At 40.3% G+C, this 18,185-nt stretch overlaps 1 protein-coding gene across 2 annotated transcripts in view; it reads right to left on the bottom strand.

Annotated features, from left to right (window-relative positions):
• The window catches only part of mta1 (metastasis associated 1), a 43,484-nt gene extending 32,062 nt beyond the window's left edge, over positions 1–11,422 (bottom strand). Inside the window, exon 1 of one of the 2 annotated variants that reach the window (XM_007567044.2) lies at positions 11,301–11,422. In XM_007567044.2, the coding sequence (XP_007567106.1) occupies positions 11,301–11,328 (28 nt within the window). In that variant the 5' untranslated portion in view covers positions 11,329–11,422. The remainder of the gene's footprint in view (positions 1–11,300) is intronic. The other variant, XM_007567043.2, reaches the window with a different exon arrangement.
• Positions 11,423–18,185: the final 6,763 nt, after the last annotated feature.

Genomic DNA, 18,185 nt, shown 5'->3' with positions numbered 1-18,185 from the left:
CACTGTAACAGCTTATCAGACTCCACTGTCACTATGACATCTTCGTCACACTGCTGAATACCAAATAGGGCGGCATGAAATCGAGCGCTGGAGAGTTAGAAGATGATCATAAGATATTCGGGTAGCTCTGTTTCAGACACCCAGATAAGACAGCAGACTGAAAAGAAAAAAGAAATAACAATACTTGGACTAAGAATGTAAATTGATATCTTGGAATGTAGAAGTAAAATGTTTTTACAGTTAATTTACACTTAACATGATAATTGAGCTGTAGAAATGATCATTTAATCTGCAGATGGGCAAGTGTCAGACCGCTGTTTTCCCTACAATAAGGTAGAACTACAGAAAAGCACATTCCTCCAATTTAACTTGTTACTGAAAGTTCACACAAAGAAAAAGCTAATCCAAAGCTCCCTAAATCTGACCGAAAGGTTAGAGTGCAACACCGATGACTCGGCCTGTCGCATCAAGGTGGAACCCGCATCTGACTCCACATTGGAGTCTGCAATTACCATCCCAACTTCAGCGCCATCTGTGGTTTCTGATCTCTTAAAAACTAGCTTCACCAGAAGGAAATCCTACAGGAGCGTTTCCTCAGCAGCAGGGGTGATACGGCACTCTCTCCATGTCTTCCATTCACAGACACCCTCTTCTGGTTCTGTGATTGGCAGTCCTTCATGGAGTTATGAAGTCCGAGGGGAGCAGGATGTAAAGCATATAGTGGTAAGGTCAGTAATGACCCAACAAGAACCAGAACAGCAGCTGAAAGGAAACACTGGCTTAAAAATAGACGAGGCGTCTAGCATAGGTTGGCAGCAACCTTCGCATTTGCATGCCAAAGTATTGACAGTCTCACAAAACAGTAATGATATCTAACACAACAGACACGAATGTAGGCTAAACAAGGTTGGTGGCATCAACTAACTCGCTCACTCTTTGTTGAGTAAACACCCCAACATGTTCGGGCATGCATCACTCAGTCAGGTCCGCTCATACACAATGCAGACATTTGCACAATTGTCAATTTTACGACTCGTACAGTAAGTTGCTAGGTGGGAAACAACGATCACAAAGTTTTGTATGCGGCACCAAGCTGATAATGTTTGCAACCCGTCACTACAGTGCATAGTGTGCCACTTTCTGTGCAGGACCAGCAGCTGTCCGATGGGTGCCCTGGTGGAGGAGAAACAAGGATTGGTGCCCAACTGGCTCAACGAACTTGCTAGTATGATATCCATTCAGATTGTGGGAAAAAGACAGAATTTGTCAAGAAAAGTTTAGGTACTCGGTACGCTTGACTGTGAAATTTCAATTGTCTGCCGACGGTGTGCGCAGTGAGTGCACAGTACAGATTACACACAGTGCGCCTGAGTAAGGGAGCAGTAAGCATGAAAGTAGGAAATAAGTACAAAAGCTCAAGTTGTGGATAAAAGACAAATGGCCACGTCACCAGTTTGGCAGTATTTTTGACATTTAAAACAAAAAGCTAATCAATAATTACTGATATAAAACCCTTATAATGCGTTATAAAAAAATAAAATACAAAAATAAAAGAAAGCTTTTTGGCTACATCCTCCAGCCAACAAATCAAGGATAATTCTATGCTAAAATAAATGTTTCAGAACAAACATGGATCTTGAGCATGTAAGGCGTATTTCTAAATCAGTCGTCATTACAACGTTCAGATTTTCTGATACTGCAAAGAAATCTAATCAAAAACCAGCCATAGAAAATGATAATGATTAGCCTGCATCTACAAACGAGATCATTTGAATAATTTTTTTTTCATAGGACCCAGCAATAATTTTGCACCTTTATTAAAGCTCTAAATCAAAGCGACATTCTGAATGGGTGTTGTGACAAACTGCAGGGACCAGTTCTGCTGTTTATTAATTGGGAGCCAGAAAGTGCTGCGAATGTTTCAAACATGAAGCAAGACCACATTTTAAAGTTTTAACGTGATGAAGGGTGTGATTCGCTTCCACGCATCTTAAGACGATGACAGCATGTCTGCACCTACATCTAAAGAAGAGGAGACTTTGACCGTCTTCGTTTTTCCTGGTTAAGGAAGAGTAAGTTACCAAGAATGACACGACGACAGTGAGGAAATAGTTAACCGTCAAAGAGCAGGCTGCTTGAGAGTTTCCACCATGAGAGGAGTTGTAGCCTAGTAGAGAACAGCCTGGAGAGGAACTCAAAATGAGAGCAACAGAGAGAGAGAAAGAAAAAGAGAGAGAGGGCCTGTAGGCACTGAGCAGCGTCGCTCAGTCTCTCCGTTTCCCATGAGCCCTCCCGCCGCCTCACCCAGCGTGCAACCGCCCGACCATCCATCCCCCACTCCGAGCGTCAGCCAAACAGCAGGCTGTGGCGGCTGTGATGTCACGGTGCAGGCAAATTTCGCGTGAGCCAATCAAGGCATTTTCCTGAGCCCCAAAAGAGAGAGCCTGTGGGGCTGATCCAAACCAGGCCAGAGAGAGACTCTCAGACTCCGAAATGCATTTCAGGAGAACCGTGACGTACTGAGCCGCACGGATTTTTAAAAAGTAGGCAAATTAGCAAAGACTGGTGAAAAATGAAGGAAATATACACAATTACGTCAAATTAATTATTGTACATAGAACAGAAGAGTGTAGAGGGAAGCATGTTAGCCGTAGCAAATGAGTTACTCAGACTGAACTCTTTACCAAGAAACTACTAAATGTCTTTATATTTCAGCAACCCAGAATCTGGGCTGCTGAAATATGAACAGGAAGTGCTTCATGAAACCGTCAGAAGCCCTCTCCAGATCTACACAACTCATGAAAACGTTGTCACAATACCAGCGCAATACGGTATCGCAACTGCAAAGGACTGATGAGACTGGGTTGGCCTTTAAATTTCATCAATCAGGCCTATGAACTCTCCCTGCACACAATGCCCACACCTGGTGCAGAGTTTAGTGGCAGAGATGCTAAAGCTCAAAGAGGCCAAACAGGACATCAAGTAAATGCAGGTTTAACATCCTGGAGGTCTAATTTAGATGAACTGTGATTTTACCATTTGACAGTCTGCTGAGACATTTACATTACTTACAAAACCCAAGCAAAGCTACTCCCACAACGGCGGCTGCAACACTTTGTGCATGTTCAAATATCATCTCATCCGATGATTACGTAAGCAGGTAGTTAATAGCCTGCAATGGACCGGCGACCTGTTTACTGTGCATCTCTCCTCTTGCCTATTGGCTGCTAAAGATAGGTTCACCGTCACCGTGACCCCAAATAGGATTAAACAGCTACAGAAAATGAATGGATGGAACTTAACACAGTGGTCCTGAGTGTGAATTAATTGTGTTGCAATAGTATTTGCACCCTGTAAGCTACCCCCGCCCCCATTTTTCCAACTTTTCCAACTTTAAAGCGTTTTGTTGGGATTTTTAGTAGTAGAGCGATATCAAGGTTGTGAAATTTTTAACAGATTTCTTTGCAGAAATAAGTATAGCTCAGTCAGATCTGATGAAGGGCATCCAAACAATTTTTTTCTTTAAACTTTCCAACATATTCTCAGTTGTATTTGAATCTTGACTTTGAATGTTTCAATTAATGAAATTAAACAATTCCCCCGTAACTGTGATTGTACAGTTAGGGTTGTTTTGCCGTGTGAGAGTGAACCTCCACCTCTGTCTGAAGTCTTTTCTTTTCTTCAACCTGGTATTCTCACATATGACCTATGTTTAGAATCATCCATCAAGTCTCACCAGCTTCCCTGAAGAAAAGCATCCCCACGCCATGACACTGCAATCACCAATTAGTCTTACCTGACCAGAGCACCTTCTCTCTTTTTTTTTTCTTGCTACTGTTCCAGAAAGTCCAGAGTCCTGGAGTGGAGTATAATTTTTCTTCCACATCAAAATGATGCTCTACTTTCTGTTGGTCCATTGCTTAAAATACGCTTAAGTTTCTAGCTGTAACATAATATGTGGAAAAAAGTGAAAAGGGGCTTAAAAGCTGGGGTGGTATCCATGCCTACCGCAACATCTGCCGACACGTGTTGATCACCTGACTGAGATCCAGCAGTTCCTGCCAATGGCACTCCAATTAAAAGCTAGAACACAGCATGTGACTGGCAGGAGAGAACTCTGAAGAGACGATACCAGTTCAAGGACATGAAAACCTAATCAGTCACCAGTCGGCAAAAACAAACGAGGTTTAAATGTAAGAAATAAACATGGCCTGTTCAAAGTTAAGCATCCCAAGGCAATGATGAAGACGGCCAGGCCAACGTACGAGAGGAGGAAGATCCGCCCACACTGGCATAGACGAGGGATGGAGGTTTCTATGGTAATAGCTGGAAATGTAATATTGTGAAGTCAAACTTACCTTTTTTCTATACTTAGATAGTAAAGCTCTCCCCAATTCACATAACGTCTTCATGGATATTCTTAGAGGTCAGTCTTTAGCAGAGATTTATGTGAAACAGTAGAGCTAAACTCATGCATCAGCCATGCGTTCTGAACAATGGCAACATTTCTGCTTATTCTGAAGCCGACCACATCTGAAATTTGAAATATTTCTGCTCCTGCCAGCAGGAAGGGGGAACACAACAACAGTTAGCTCTTGGCTAACACTATTTATTGTTACAGACATGGGTGATGTTTTGTCTCTGAAATGCAGCGATGGTGACACGTTGTTGAGGGAATGTAATTGCTGTCATGCATCTGTCCAACTGGCTGTCCTGAACTTGGCAGGAAGGCTGCGAAGAAGCCTCCGACTTTCACTGTGTGAAGCGCACCCACCGGAGCTGCGGGCCGAGACAACTGCCAGCGTGGGAAATTAACACCAGCGCTCATCCAAGCAAACTATGAGCTCTCTCAAAGTTTTTTTCCACTTAATCGGTTTGTGTATCGGTAAATAACTTTCAAGCATCAAACGAATCGCACCAAGCAAACATGGAGAGTTCCTCTGCAAATGCTAGATGAGCTTACAGCAGTGTTTGTTGCAATACAACTTGCTTGAACACAGAGTATTTATTCACAGCAGATGTGAAATTGTCCCAAAATGATATTCCGGTGTCCATACGATGGCTGAACATCTTGTGCGAGCTCTAATCACTCCTTATGTCTATTCTGGCTGAGGCCTCGATTCCCACTAGAAGGAGCTGTGCTGCGTTCCAGCTGTGAAACATTTTGTTCTGTTCTGATAAAGGAGGTTCTCTCACACCAGAACCGTTTCACCAAGTACGAATATCCGCGTGATAAATGTATAAGTCAAGCTAAATCATGTTCTGTTTTAGAACTTGTTCACCATTTTCTACCAAACCTCCGTTGTTCGTGTCCCTGTTAGGGAAGAACGGATCAATTGGTCAATTTCTCCTTGACTGGCAGGACAAATGCTGAAAATTTTTAATCTTTTCCTTTTTAATAAATGCATTAAAAAGAAAATCCTTTTTGTTTTTCAGCTTGCGAAACACATTCCCAGAAAGTGCATTAGTAATGCACTTTCTTTGCCATTAGTAAAACTCTGGATTAGGACAAGGGATCCACAATGCCGATGTTGGTCTTTTCTCTTTTTTTCAACATATCGGTATCGGTCCAAAAAATAAAGCCAGGCTAATATTACAGACCGATATTTATTTCTATCTTGTTGTTTTATGTTTCTGAAGGGGCAGAGGAGGAAGTTGTATGTAGTATTTGTTTGGACATGTGATGGTGATGCAGAAAAAATAGTGGGGAGTTTAACTGAAAGGGTGAAGTTAGTGGGGTTGTTAGTTTTTTCAAGGTATCAAAAACCTAATGAGGTCTATTGATAAATATCAGTTAGCCATAAAAGCGATATTTATATAGAATATCGGCCCAGATTTTCATTTCGGTGCATCTCTTTTGGGGACGTGAGCTTTAATAATCTCTTCATTCCTTCTAAGATCAATTCATTATGACTACTCAAGAAACTTGCAAACAAATGAATGTGAAACATTTGTTCCTTCTTCTTCTGTGGTTAATTATTTTTACAAAAGTTCCAACAAGATTTTCAAATCATTTCCACAGTTTTCCAGACTCAGGATTTCCAAATCCTTTTAAACATTTTGTGACAGCGATTGAATGTAACAGATAAATAGTCAAACGGTTAAAAAGAATGAGAATATCTTGGGATTAGACGATATTTGAATATCTTGGAGTGGCAATAATACTGGTAAACATTGCAATGATATTACTTGTGATATATGCCTATTTTTCCCTTTTGCCCTCATTTGGGCTTCATCACTTCTGGCATTTTGAGTGTCTGCTGCCATGAGACTCTGTCCAAATGGCTGAATAGTATTTTAGTACAAAAACTGCAAGTTCATAACAATAGCCAACAATTATTGCACTCCAAACAGTCCTTTGCAACTTGTGTATACTTTTGTCGTCTTGCACAAAACTACACTGACGGTTAATCGAGTAAAAAAAGACAAGTTTTAATTAAACTCCAATGAGAAAACAAAAGCAGTATAAAACTCTCTAGATTAATAACAGTAAGTGTGAAACCTTAGAAGAAATAACTTTAGTAGTGTAATCTAACCATCGACTCAAGAATCAAATGATCTTCTCTTCCACGCAAGTCTTTCAGAACACCATATCAGCTGTTTGTCACATGAGACGCTGCCTTCTCGTCAAAACGTTGGCGGCCCTTCTAACATTACTGCTCTCTTGTCAGATCATGTCACAAAGCTAGTAAATACGGTGCATCCTGTTGAAACAACAGTGGAATGGAACAGCTGCATGTGCTGATACGCAGCAAGAGGACAAGCTCAACTTTAGGCGCCGTTTGTTGGAGTTGTCCATTAAAGATTTCTTTTGCTAATTGAGCCGAGGTATCAGCCACACCTCAGGTGGGAAAATCTGAACAGTTTAAGGCCTACACTTACTTTTGGTCTCTCAACATGATTGATCCGAAGAGAAATCGCACCAACTTGGATCTGTGTAATTTTTCTTTTTTAAGAGAAACCCCCAGCAGTTCCTACTGTTGACGTGCTAAAATGGAAACATTCATGTCTGTAAGGATGACTTAATAAAGAGAGAGGAGCTCTCTGAACTTGGTTTCTGAGGAAACCATTATTACCGAGCCTTGTGCTTCCTTGGCCAATCGCATTCATACCGGCATCATTTTCTGTTGAATCATTCAACGTACTATAAATGCACAAAGTATAAGGTAAAGAAAATAAAAATAAAAATCATAGATCTAATGCAAAAATCCCATCCACGCTTTCTGTCTCTAGCTGGATTTAGTTTGTTGCAGGAATCATTTCCATCCAGTTGAAAACTAACATGGCCACCTTCAATACCCCTGAGATGACGAGTCATTGGCTGTGTGAGCTCATTGTTAGTCATCAACACTTTGCGCACCAACACTGGCGTTGCATGTGCCGGATGAGGAGAGTGCGGCCAGCACGGTTAACAAAAAAAGACATCAAGGCCTAAGAAGCCATCTTTTGTCCACTGCTCTTTGAAAAGGGAAGCCGCTGCCTTCCCAAGACGGGCCCTATTGTCCTGCAAAGTTACGGTTGTCTCTTTGAGGACCAGGCTTTGTCGGGACGCTAGGTTGAAATTATCTCTGAAAGTTTGTGATTTTTGTTGTTAGTCTTTTTTTTTAAAAAGGTTAAAAAGTGACAATTTTTTGGGCTGGATAGGAAAAAGAAATTCACATAAGATTTCATAAATGCACATCGGAGGTTTCCTGTATTTTGTAGTAAAATGCATTTAAATTAGAGGTTGAATAAATAATGTCCAGCACTAGGAGATCGCTCTTCGTTATTTTGTTTGATCAGCTGTCATAATCGATGATGATATCAGCTGGCCCAAGCAGGGATCAGGAGACCGGGTGAAATACAAATACTTCTGAAAATAATATACAATGATTGAAGATGCATGAGATTTGAGCCTTCTATTGATTATTTATCCCCACAATTGCTGAAAATACTGCAAAAAAAAAAAATAATAGTTTACATGCATTGGTAGAAAAATGGAAGAAGGAGGATGTGAAATGTCAAAGTGCAAGTAAAAAACGGTTTATTTTTGGCCTAAACTAAAATCCATCTAAATACTTCAGCCCCTATAGTTATTTCAATATTTCTTATACAGACCAAAAGCGCCGTTAAGTGACGCACGCACCAATCAGATTTTACTTGGCTGATGCTAATTGCTCCATTCCTCTTTTTTTTTTTAAAAGGACTAGAACGCAGGAAAAAAAAGAGAAAATACTCATCCAGCTCCTTGATAGAGGCAATAGCTGTGCATTCTTAACCTCTGACATTTTATAAGTTATTTTAGAAAAACTGAGCCAGAGTTCATGTTGTTGGTTGATGTGTTTATAGACCAAAAACAGAGGGTATTTTTAGTTTTAAAATAGAAGAATTTTTCAGTATTTGACTTGTCTGACTGATGAGACTCGAAGTGAAAACTGTGTAGAGACTGGCGCATCTCTACTACTGTCTAAAATAAATAATTAACAGCCTTACATAAAATAGTTTGGTCTTTTCTCGTTAATTACATTTAACTTGCAGACATGCAGCGCAACAGCATGTGGGCCAAATCCCACAAGCTGAAAGGGATACAGAGGAGGAAACTTGTAGCAAAGCTGCTGTAGCTACTCGGAGACAGGAGATGTGAATCCAGGCTCCTTGGACCCGTGTACCAGGCTGGCAGCATCGAGACATGCACCGAATTAAGCAATATGTGGCCAGAGAAGTGTTAATTTTCAACCTGGCCTTGCTCAATTTCACACCGTTCGCTGCGTGTGCCCGAGCCGAGCGCAGAGTCCCCACAGCCCCGTTTTAACAAGACAACCGTTGGCCATCGAATGGAAACGGGCCCTAAACATTTAAGTTATCGTTTTCACTTCCACGCTCCCTTCTCTTCATTTACAATCAGCTGGAAACAGAACTGTACAATCAGTACCGTTTTATCCGTCGGGCACGGTGACGGATAAAACAATAAAAATAAGAACGAATAAAGAACCTACTGTGCTCACAGACCAGCCCAGCAGCACGTCTTCCTGTAATGACGCTGGTCGAGAGTTAGCTTTAAAGCTAACATCCCTGTTGGCTTTAATAACTTCAAAGCTAATTAGTAAAAGTCAATCAGCCTCACTTGAGTAGTTCCTCATCTATAAAGGAATTCCCTTTTGTCAGTTTTCCTAACTATGTAACTGGTTGTAAATGACTTAGTCAAGATAAAGTTAATCCTTTCAAAAACAAGCTTGTGCCTCTGGTGACGTCACATAAGGCACAAGAACCCGATCAGACCTCTAAAGGGCACCCATTTGTATGCTTTTCCTCTTTTTTGCAGTTCACCTAATCAGACTTCTCATTTAAGAGTTGGTCGCTTCTGTTATGAGCGACTGCAACAAAAAGTTTGAGTTTGTATCTCCAAACACAACATGGGTTTCTGGAAACTATGCCAACAACAAACAAGGTTTGTGCTACTTTTTTCTGCAGTTCTGGTCATTCTTTTATAAGAACATCACTTTCTCAGCATGAATTACAAGAAAATAACTTTGTTTTATGACTACCATGAATAATAAGCAAGTGAGAGAAAAATTAAATAGGTGTTTTCATTTATCTTAAACATTTAAATACGTCTAACTTGAAGACCGTCTAACAGTAAATGGAGAAAGCATTAAAACAGTTACTAAGAAACCATATGAGTCCCTGTTTGTCCAAATCCTGCTACTTAGACACAATCCAATGAGCCTAAGATGAAATATAACAGTTTCGGACGTGTAAGTGAGCTTATTAAAAGAAAAAAGAGAGAAAGAAAATGAACATAAACGTAAGGCCAAGTATGAATAATTTTAATGTTTAAAGAAAAAAAATCATCCAAGGATTTAAAAAAAAATGCTGATTGCAGCTGGTTTATCAAGATGATCAGGTCAGACAGGAATGGATTTTTTCCCCCCCACATTTCTCCAAACATCTTCAGTTCCTATGATGTTTTCTCCAGCGATGCAGTCACCCCTTTATTCCCACCAAATATATTTACCAACGAGCAAGTGTGCCAGTTGGCCAAAACACGCATCCACCTGCAGTACAGACCACACCGTCATCACCACGATTCAAGTCGATGCCAGAGGTGAACGCATTCAAAAACTAATAGAAAATTTTAAGCACAAACTTAATTGATTTGAACAAAATAAAAGTTCAGAACGCAGTAAATGTCACAGTCATCATTTCACCGCCTTGTCCGTCATGAACTGATGATCCTCAGTCAAATCCGGACTCGCGTGTACAGTCAAAGCCCTTGCAGTCACATTTCAGAATCTATGAGAATCTGTCAAAAGTTGCCTCTCCTCCGTAGTGTTGATTAACCTCTGCCTCTCCTGATGTAATCAACCCAAAAACACACAAGTTTTTGTGTGAAACATTAGAAACATTTGTTTTTTCTGAAATCTCACAGTGAAAATCCATACTTCCTTACCCAGTACATTCGTTGGCAAGGGGGAAAAGTACACCAATGGAGAGTACTCTGTGATCGTTTTTCTTTGTTTTAAACCTAACAAATCTAAAAAAAACAACAACAACAAAAAAAAAAAAACACTGTTCTAATTAAACGGTGGAACAGCAGCCAGAACTTCCTTTTGGAGTATTTTTACTGAGCACCATCAGGATGTAGCAGAAAGTGAGTGGGAGGGGGAATCAGGAATCTTAATTAGGTATTAGAAGCAATTGCCTGTATAAAAAAAAAAAAAAAAAGACGGAGGTCACCCTAGTTGTACATATGCAAAGGATCCAGAAGGATGCTAGAAGATTTCCACCCCCCTCATTTCCATCTGTTAAAACTAAGTGTATCTTTCAACTTTTTTGTGTCCCTGTTGCCTTCACTTGCCTGAACTCCTGGATGCTTTGTCAGTTAAAAGCGGTCCCTGGAGGTCAGTGAAGTGCTCAAAATGCTACTTATAGGAGCGAGGACATGAAATAGTTGAACAAAGGCAAAAACTTTTGGGATTTCTCAGACAAAAGCAACACTGACGATACTTTGGGTGCATCATTACATTCAAGTTGTCCGTGTTTATGCCGAGTTTCATTAAAGGAAGAGAAAATAAAACAAAGGAAGTGTGGACATTTTGAAGCAATTTTTAGTCCTCATCACCATCCCTTCTCTTCACAGACTCACCATCATCTCTCAGTGAGCTATATAGCTTTAGGGAAATAAAAAAAAATAAAAAAAAAAACGAAGGGAAGCAACGACGGACCACGCTCTGAATAATACACAAAACCGAGTCTGCGTTAATCATGGCGAGAGCGACTTTAAGCGATTACCGCTCTAAAATGTAATCCACCAGCCTTACCTCCAACCCGGTACATATTCGCTGCCATGACTGCCCCTGGTCCCTGGCTTCCTCTCCAGGTAGAGGGGTGGCTCTCTGCTCTCTCCCGCTGCCGCCGCTGTGTGTTGGAAAATGGAGGATTGATCAATACGAAACAGACTGGCAGTGAGCTCTTAAAGAGACAGTACACCTCTACGTAACTCAGACTCTGGCAGGGGGAGGAATGTAACAAAAGGCGCGTTTTTGACTGCAGGAACCTTTTGCAGGAACCAGGGTAGTTTTCTGGGGTCTTTGTTCATACCCACCCCGTCCCCAATTTCCACTGCTTCTTCTAGGCTAAACACAGATTACCAGGTTGACATTTACCTCTTTAAAATGCACTGCAGGGGATCAGGGGCGGGGAGTAGCTGATGTACTACTCAGAACTACTGAGTGGAGTTTTGTGGAGGGAGTGATAAGACTGAATTTTCTCAGCACTGTGTTTCTGTCATCTCAATTAAAACCAGAATATATATATATATATATATATATATATATATATATATATATATCTCTCTTTTATCCTACATACTTTCAAAAAAAAGGTCTGCTTAGCTGTGCTTCTCTCAAAAATGAACACTGTGAAGGAGCTACTACTGACATTAACTTTTTACGTTTCTTGAAGTTAGTGAAGTCTGCTGGAAATCGATTCCTGTTTAAAGATGGATTTTGATATGGGTTTGTGTTTGTTTTATTATTATTTCGTTTTTTGTGTGTACTTTATTTTTCAAGAAACTTCTGTTATACCCCCCGGGCATTTAGTGTACCTCTCAGTTTACAGGGATTTTAATACTGTTTTTTTAGTGTTTCCACTGTTGTACTCCTGACAGTAACGCTCCCTTTTCTCACTTCAAAGCCGAAAGAACATCTATTGCCTTTTTTTGTTTTTTAAAGTTTGTTACACATTTTTGTGAATGTTAAAGTGAATTGCCATGAGTTATAACTTGTGAAAGGTGTTACAGAATCATTAGTTATAGTTTAATTACTTAAAATCTTAACTTTTTTTATTTTGGCAGTTAGAACCTCTTTGCACTCTCTGTCCCACAACGGACGATAATTGTGATTGATTTAAAATCTGTTCTAGATACACATTAACATGAGTTTTGGAGTAACTTTATATGGTTTTAAATGAAGACTGTTATTGAACTACCCTTAAATTAAGCTGTATTAGTGTGAATTTAATGTTTTTAATTGCTTTCTGGTCTCAGCAGTTGCACTAGCAGATGGTCCATATGTGTAGATCCCTAAATTTGCATGAATGTTCAAAATTGAAACCTCTATTTGTGATCAATAACAAGTGTTCCTTTGAACCAATGGAGTTTAACAGATAACAGGCTCTTTTTTATTTCGCCCCTGAGTTTTATTACGCTTCCAGTAGCTATGCCAACGCAGCTTACATGAACAGTGTGATTTTTTGTCACACCATGGAATGGCAACATACAACAGCATTGTGTAAAAAAAAAAAAAAAAAGTCCCTATAATCCAGATGAATGTACAGGATTGACACAAATATATCCATCTTTTAGGATTTAAAATTCAGGTTTATTTGTTACATTCTCATTTGTTGCAGAGCTACATGGACAAGTGAAATAACATAAGCACAGGACTGAAAAATACTATTCCTAAATGGAAGTAGAACTCTAAACACCAATGAAAAATAGTAACAATAATGAATAAATAAACAATGAGAATGAAAAACAACATGATATTGTTAGAAATGGCAGGTGAAGTCCATATGGATGACCAGTGCAGTCAAGACAATCAGCTGCATCTGTACATCAAAAGTAAAAACTGGAATGTGCAACACAATGCGCTTCATGGTAGTGGTGAACCGTTTCAGATAGTACGGCACGGCCCCGTTGAGGAGCCTCAAGCTATGAGAATATCAGGCCCTTCTGAGTCTCTGGGTGTTCGCTGTCTGAGTTCTACTACCTAAACAGACAGATACTAGGTTGAAAGGTATCTGTGATCATTTTGATGGCTGTACTTGGCAGCTCCTGTTGTTGATATCCTGCAGTGAAGGGAGATTTGATCTAATGTAGTGCTCGCCTGCTTTGATCACGCTCCACAGGTCTTAACAGTCCTCTGCAGCACTGTAACCTTCCCAGTGATGGACAAAGTATTGCGAGCATCAGCCCCTGTAGAAGGTTTTGAGGACCTTAAGACACCCTCTGCAGCCGCCCCGGGGTGGGAAAGGTACAGTCCTCCTGCCTTTCTGACCTGAGCATGTATTTGGGTGGATCAAGTGAGATCATCTCTAAGCTAAACCTCAAGGAACTTGGTGTTTCTCAGCGTTTCCACCAGATGCGTCTCTGATAGAGAGAGGAAGAAGAAGAAGAAGAAGAAGAAGAAGAAGAAGAAGAAGACCAGTTCCTGTCATAGTCCACAATCGTCTCCTTGGTGTTGTCGACGTTCAGCCGCAGGTTGTTACCCTGGCGCCATCTTGTCAGGACTTTTATCTCTTCTCTTCACTGTTGAAGCCAGTTGTGGGTAATCTTACTTTATGGACTCTGAATTTTCCAAATCTGCTGATTTGCTGATTTATATTGTCTTCTATCCAATCACAGTGTCACTCTGTCCTTTCCTTTGTTCATATCGATCATAAGAGAGTTTATATTTTCAAGACCGTAGATGATGATGATGTCATCATGGCCACATCGACAAACCAAAACATGCATAGAACTGGAAATACAAATACATTCTGTATAGAATAGAATAGAATAGAATAGAATAGAATAGAATAGAATAGAATAGAATAGAATAGAATTATTCTTTATTTTGGCTCAGTGGGAAAATGGAGGTGTGACCGCAGCAAGTTAAACTTAAATGGAAACATCCATATTCAAACTATGGAAAGAAAAATATAAAAAAATAACTATGAAAGTGTACAGTAAGAACAACATAAGAAAAATAATACTGGATAGCTATTTACAATAGCAAACAGGAAGACTATTTACCAAAAAAGATGTAATAACATCCCACTGATGCGCAAATGACACCTCATGAGTTTGATTTTGTTAGGAGCAGCAGCAGCTATGAAGTCTAACAGCTGCTGGGAGGAAGAATCTACAATAATGTTCCTTTGTGCACTTAGGATGCAGCAGTCTGTCACTGAAGGAAGCTCTCCAGTTCGTGAACGCGGTGGGAGACAGTGTCTATCGGTGATGTTATTATTTTAGCTGGAGTTCCTCCGTCTCCCGCCACCTGCGGTGGGTTGAGGGGGCATCGTAGGACAGAGCTGGCCTTCCTGATGAGCTTATTTAACTGCTTCCTCTCAGTCGTTGATAAGCTGCTGCTCCAACATACTGCACCACAGAAGATTGCTGGTGCCACCACGCAGACTCACAAAAAAGAGAGAGAGAGAGATTTGAATCTTTTAAGACTATAGTCAGGAAGTTTTGCAACAAGACAAGCTTTGCTCCTTTCTGCTTGCATGACGCAGTATCGCCGTATGTTTGCGATTTTATTACTTACCATAAGTTAGCAGACTTGCAACCGCATAAACTGTCAGTGAGAGGTGTTTAGCATATTTGCCAGTACACGATGAGAGAATGTCATTTAGTAATCCCCCACACAGTTGTATTAGCTCAGTTTTCTTTGTGGGTACGAGCACGGAGCCTCTGTGCTGCAGGAATGCTGTGGTTAAAAGCTCCATCTGATCTATACCATATGGAAGCTTCAATTACTGTGGCCTAACACAGGGGACTACAGCCTGCAGTCACATGACCGCTGCAGGCCAATCGTGTGCACTTGTGCCGCACGCACTCCTGCTGCCGTGCAGCCTCAGCGTTGGAAGTGTGCTGCGAGGGAACGCCATCTATCCTGTGCTGTGTTCCTTCAGCTCTTTCATGGCAGAGGACGAGGGAAGTCAGGCAGTGTGTTTTTCATACGTGACTGTGTGAACGTGTTGGACAAACAACGAGTTCAAATGCTTGTCAGAGTCAGATCCAGCTGCACAGTTGCTGAGGAGGATCAGAAGAGGCGCTCACGTTACTCCGCTTTTACAGTTTCCACACTGGCTGCTTGTGCATTGTGCACTGGTGTTTCAGCTGCTTAAAGACGTTCAAACTGAGATCTTAGTCTCACATATTTATGGGATGAGTTATTCATCTAACCACACCTCTGCGGTCTTCCTTTGGTAATATTCAATATCTAAGCACAACCTCACACTGTCTTTATTACGGAGCCGGGAATCATACCATAGAGACAGTGGAGTCTCTATGTGTTGAACTTGCTCTATGCTGAACTGATCCAATGATGTGTTGAAAAGCAAACTTAAAAACGTTACTTTTCTCTGTGTTTTTCCTTTAATGACCTTTAGGAATTGTATCCTTAATTCTACTCAATGCACATTAAGACAATCATCTGACTTTATTTTGATTTTAAATCACTTCTCAGCTGATTTAGCTTTTTGGTGGTGATCAATGAACTATAACAACGTGCTTAAAGTCCTGTTGTGTGAATTAAATAGATTTCAGTTTATTTTTCTTTACATTTTTATTTGCTATTATAGATTATTTTATTTTTATATTCCCCTTTTTTAAATCTTAGACTTAGCACTTCTATTTTGTCTTTTAATTTTATCATGGCTTATTCATTTACCTATTTATTTATTATTTTAAGTACTTTATCAATACTCCTCCTATTATTTAGTTTAAATCTTAATCATTATTTATCTTTTTACTTATTTATTTTCTTTTTATCAATATTTTTGTGTCTATTTATATGCTATTTTAACTTAATTCGTAATATCTATTCCTCCTTTTAGTTTTAACACGAGATTTCAGACCTTCAGAAATGTCATGTCTTCTTCTTGTCCTCTTCATCATTTTCATCTTCCTAAGTCTCTCAAATCAACATCACTTCTGGTAGCTGCACATTTCTTAACATTTAAGTTTAGTCTTGGTTAGCTCTTCGTTTATGTTTTCCTGTTTGTGTCTTATTTTTTATTTTTTTATTATCTCCCACTTTGATCTAATGTGAAGTTTTTGTTGGCTCACCATCACTGTGAGCCAACAAAAAGCAGCACCTTTGGAGAACGCTCCCTCATTCTGTGTAGCACTGAGAAATCTTATGCCTTTGCACCGTCCTCTAATTAGATAGAAACAACTGCCAATCTATAAATGTGGTCCCAATTAAAGGAAAATGGATAGTATAGCTGTAGTGGTGCGTTTGGGAGCCATTCCTGCTTTCATTAGGACTGCTTCCTTGGCTGCGTGCTGCCTGCAGATGTTCGATTTGAATCTCCACTGCTCCTCTGCCAGATGTTCTGCAGTCAGGAAGACGAGCGGAGCAGCACTGAGGCAGAGCTCTGCTCGGAGCTGTGCTCTGCAGGTGTCCTCCCTGGTGCATCCCAGAGTTTGGCTCTGCATATTGCAGCACGTCTTCAGAAAGTCCCGTCTCCCCGGCTCTCTCTTTCTGTGCATCTCCTTTCCTCACCTTCCTCCTCTCCCAAGGGAAGGACGTGGACACAAAGGAAATCAATTAGGCCTGTTTTCCCCCCGCAGAAGCCACGCCATAGCTTTGATTGTGCTTTTTTACATTTCCCTCACGGGGCGGTGGGTGGAAACAGACAGACTCTACGGGGAGGCAATAACAAAGAGACTATTGTTGGAGCACTTTCTCCAGCACACCTTGGTGCAATTAGGTGTATTCTTAATTAACTGAAGAAGAAATGTAATTACTTTTATTAAAGTGCAACGTGTGACACAGCTCTTGAGAGGCAGAGGGCTGATTCCTGTTTGCACAGTCACTCTCCAGGGTTAGTGAGGGCTTTTTGGTGGTACCAAATAGTTCTGTGGATATGAAGAAACTTACAATTAGATGATATCACTTGTACTAATAACACAAGCAACTGCAGAGTTCTTAAATCTGACTTCATCTTTCCTGCTCAAAGAAAGTCCTCAAATAGTTTGCTCTATTGATAGCACACTATCGATATTTGACCTCAACAATGAGTCGTCATGCTGAAGCGGATAACTCTTAGGAATAAAAATTAAAGTGTGTAATTATATTAATCCGCCAGCAGAGGGAGATGTTGTCTCTGTTTTGGGGAAAATAATCTACAGTTAAGACAAAGAAATCTGGATCTATGTATTTACGGTCAATTTGGTGCTAATTGTAATATGCAGATGGTGTATCTTTTTTTCTTTTCTTTTTTTACAGTACAAGAAATAGTAATTTTGTTTTTTGTTGTTGTTGTTGCTCAAAACCCCCGATGAACTAATAGCATTGGGTTGCATTGACTTCAGTCTTCCAGCAGGGGTCATCATTTGCAGTTGTCCTCACTTGCTTTTTAATGTGTTCTTCTCTAGAAGAAGAAAAAATGCATGTCTATTGTGAGAAATTGCACTTTTATTTCGTATTATGAAATAAAGCTGTCTGGAACTGCCGGTTTTAAACATAGCATAATCAAATAATTTCACAAAAAATATACATATTTTTTTCTCATTTATGCTTGTATATAGTAGCACAGTTTGCTACTTTAGCTTCTCCGTCTGCCATCTGCCTCCTGGCTGTGAGAGAGGCACAGACCCACAGAACTCTTGGCTCTAATTCAAAGGGATTAGCCATACTTTACTTCTGGGTTATTGATACTGTGACCTTCGCAAAATGAAAGCGAGGTCACAATGAGGGAAAGATGAAAGAAATATCAGAAACGGACAGCAGACGCTGGAATATGTGGCACTCAGAAAGACGCCCTCTGTTCCTCCAATAGGCCCCACCTCGCCAGGGAATCCTGTCGGCAAGTTTCAGCTCCCAACCAAAATACCAAACGAGAGCCTCACATTTTCTTTTCTTTTTCTTTTTTTTTTCTTTTGAAGAGCAGCTGGGGAATGACCAAGTGGGTCTTCCTTTTTTTAGAGG

Source organism: Poecilia formosa, unplaced genomic scaffold, assembly GCF_000485575.1.
Source record: "Poecilia formosa unplaced genomic scaffold, Poecilia_formosa-5.1.2 Scaffold203, whole genome shotgun sequence".
Classification (NCBI taxonomy): domain Eukaryota; kingdom Metazoa; phylum Chordata; class Actinopteri; order Cyprinodontiformes; family Poeciliidae; genus Poecilia; species Poecilia formosa.
This window is presented reverse-complemented; position numbering and strand designations above follow the sequence as displayed.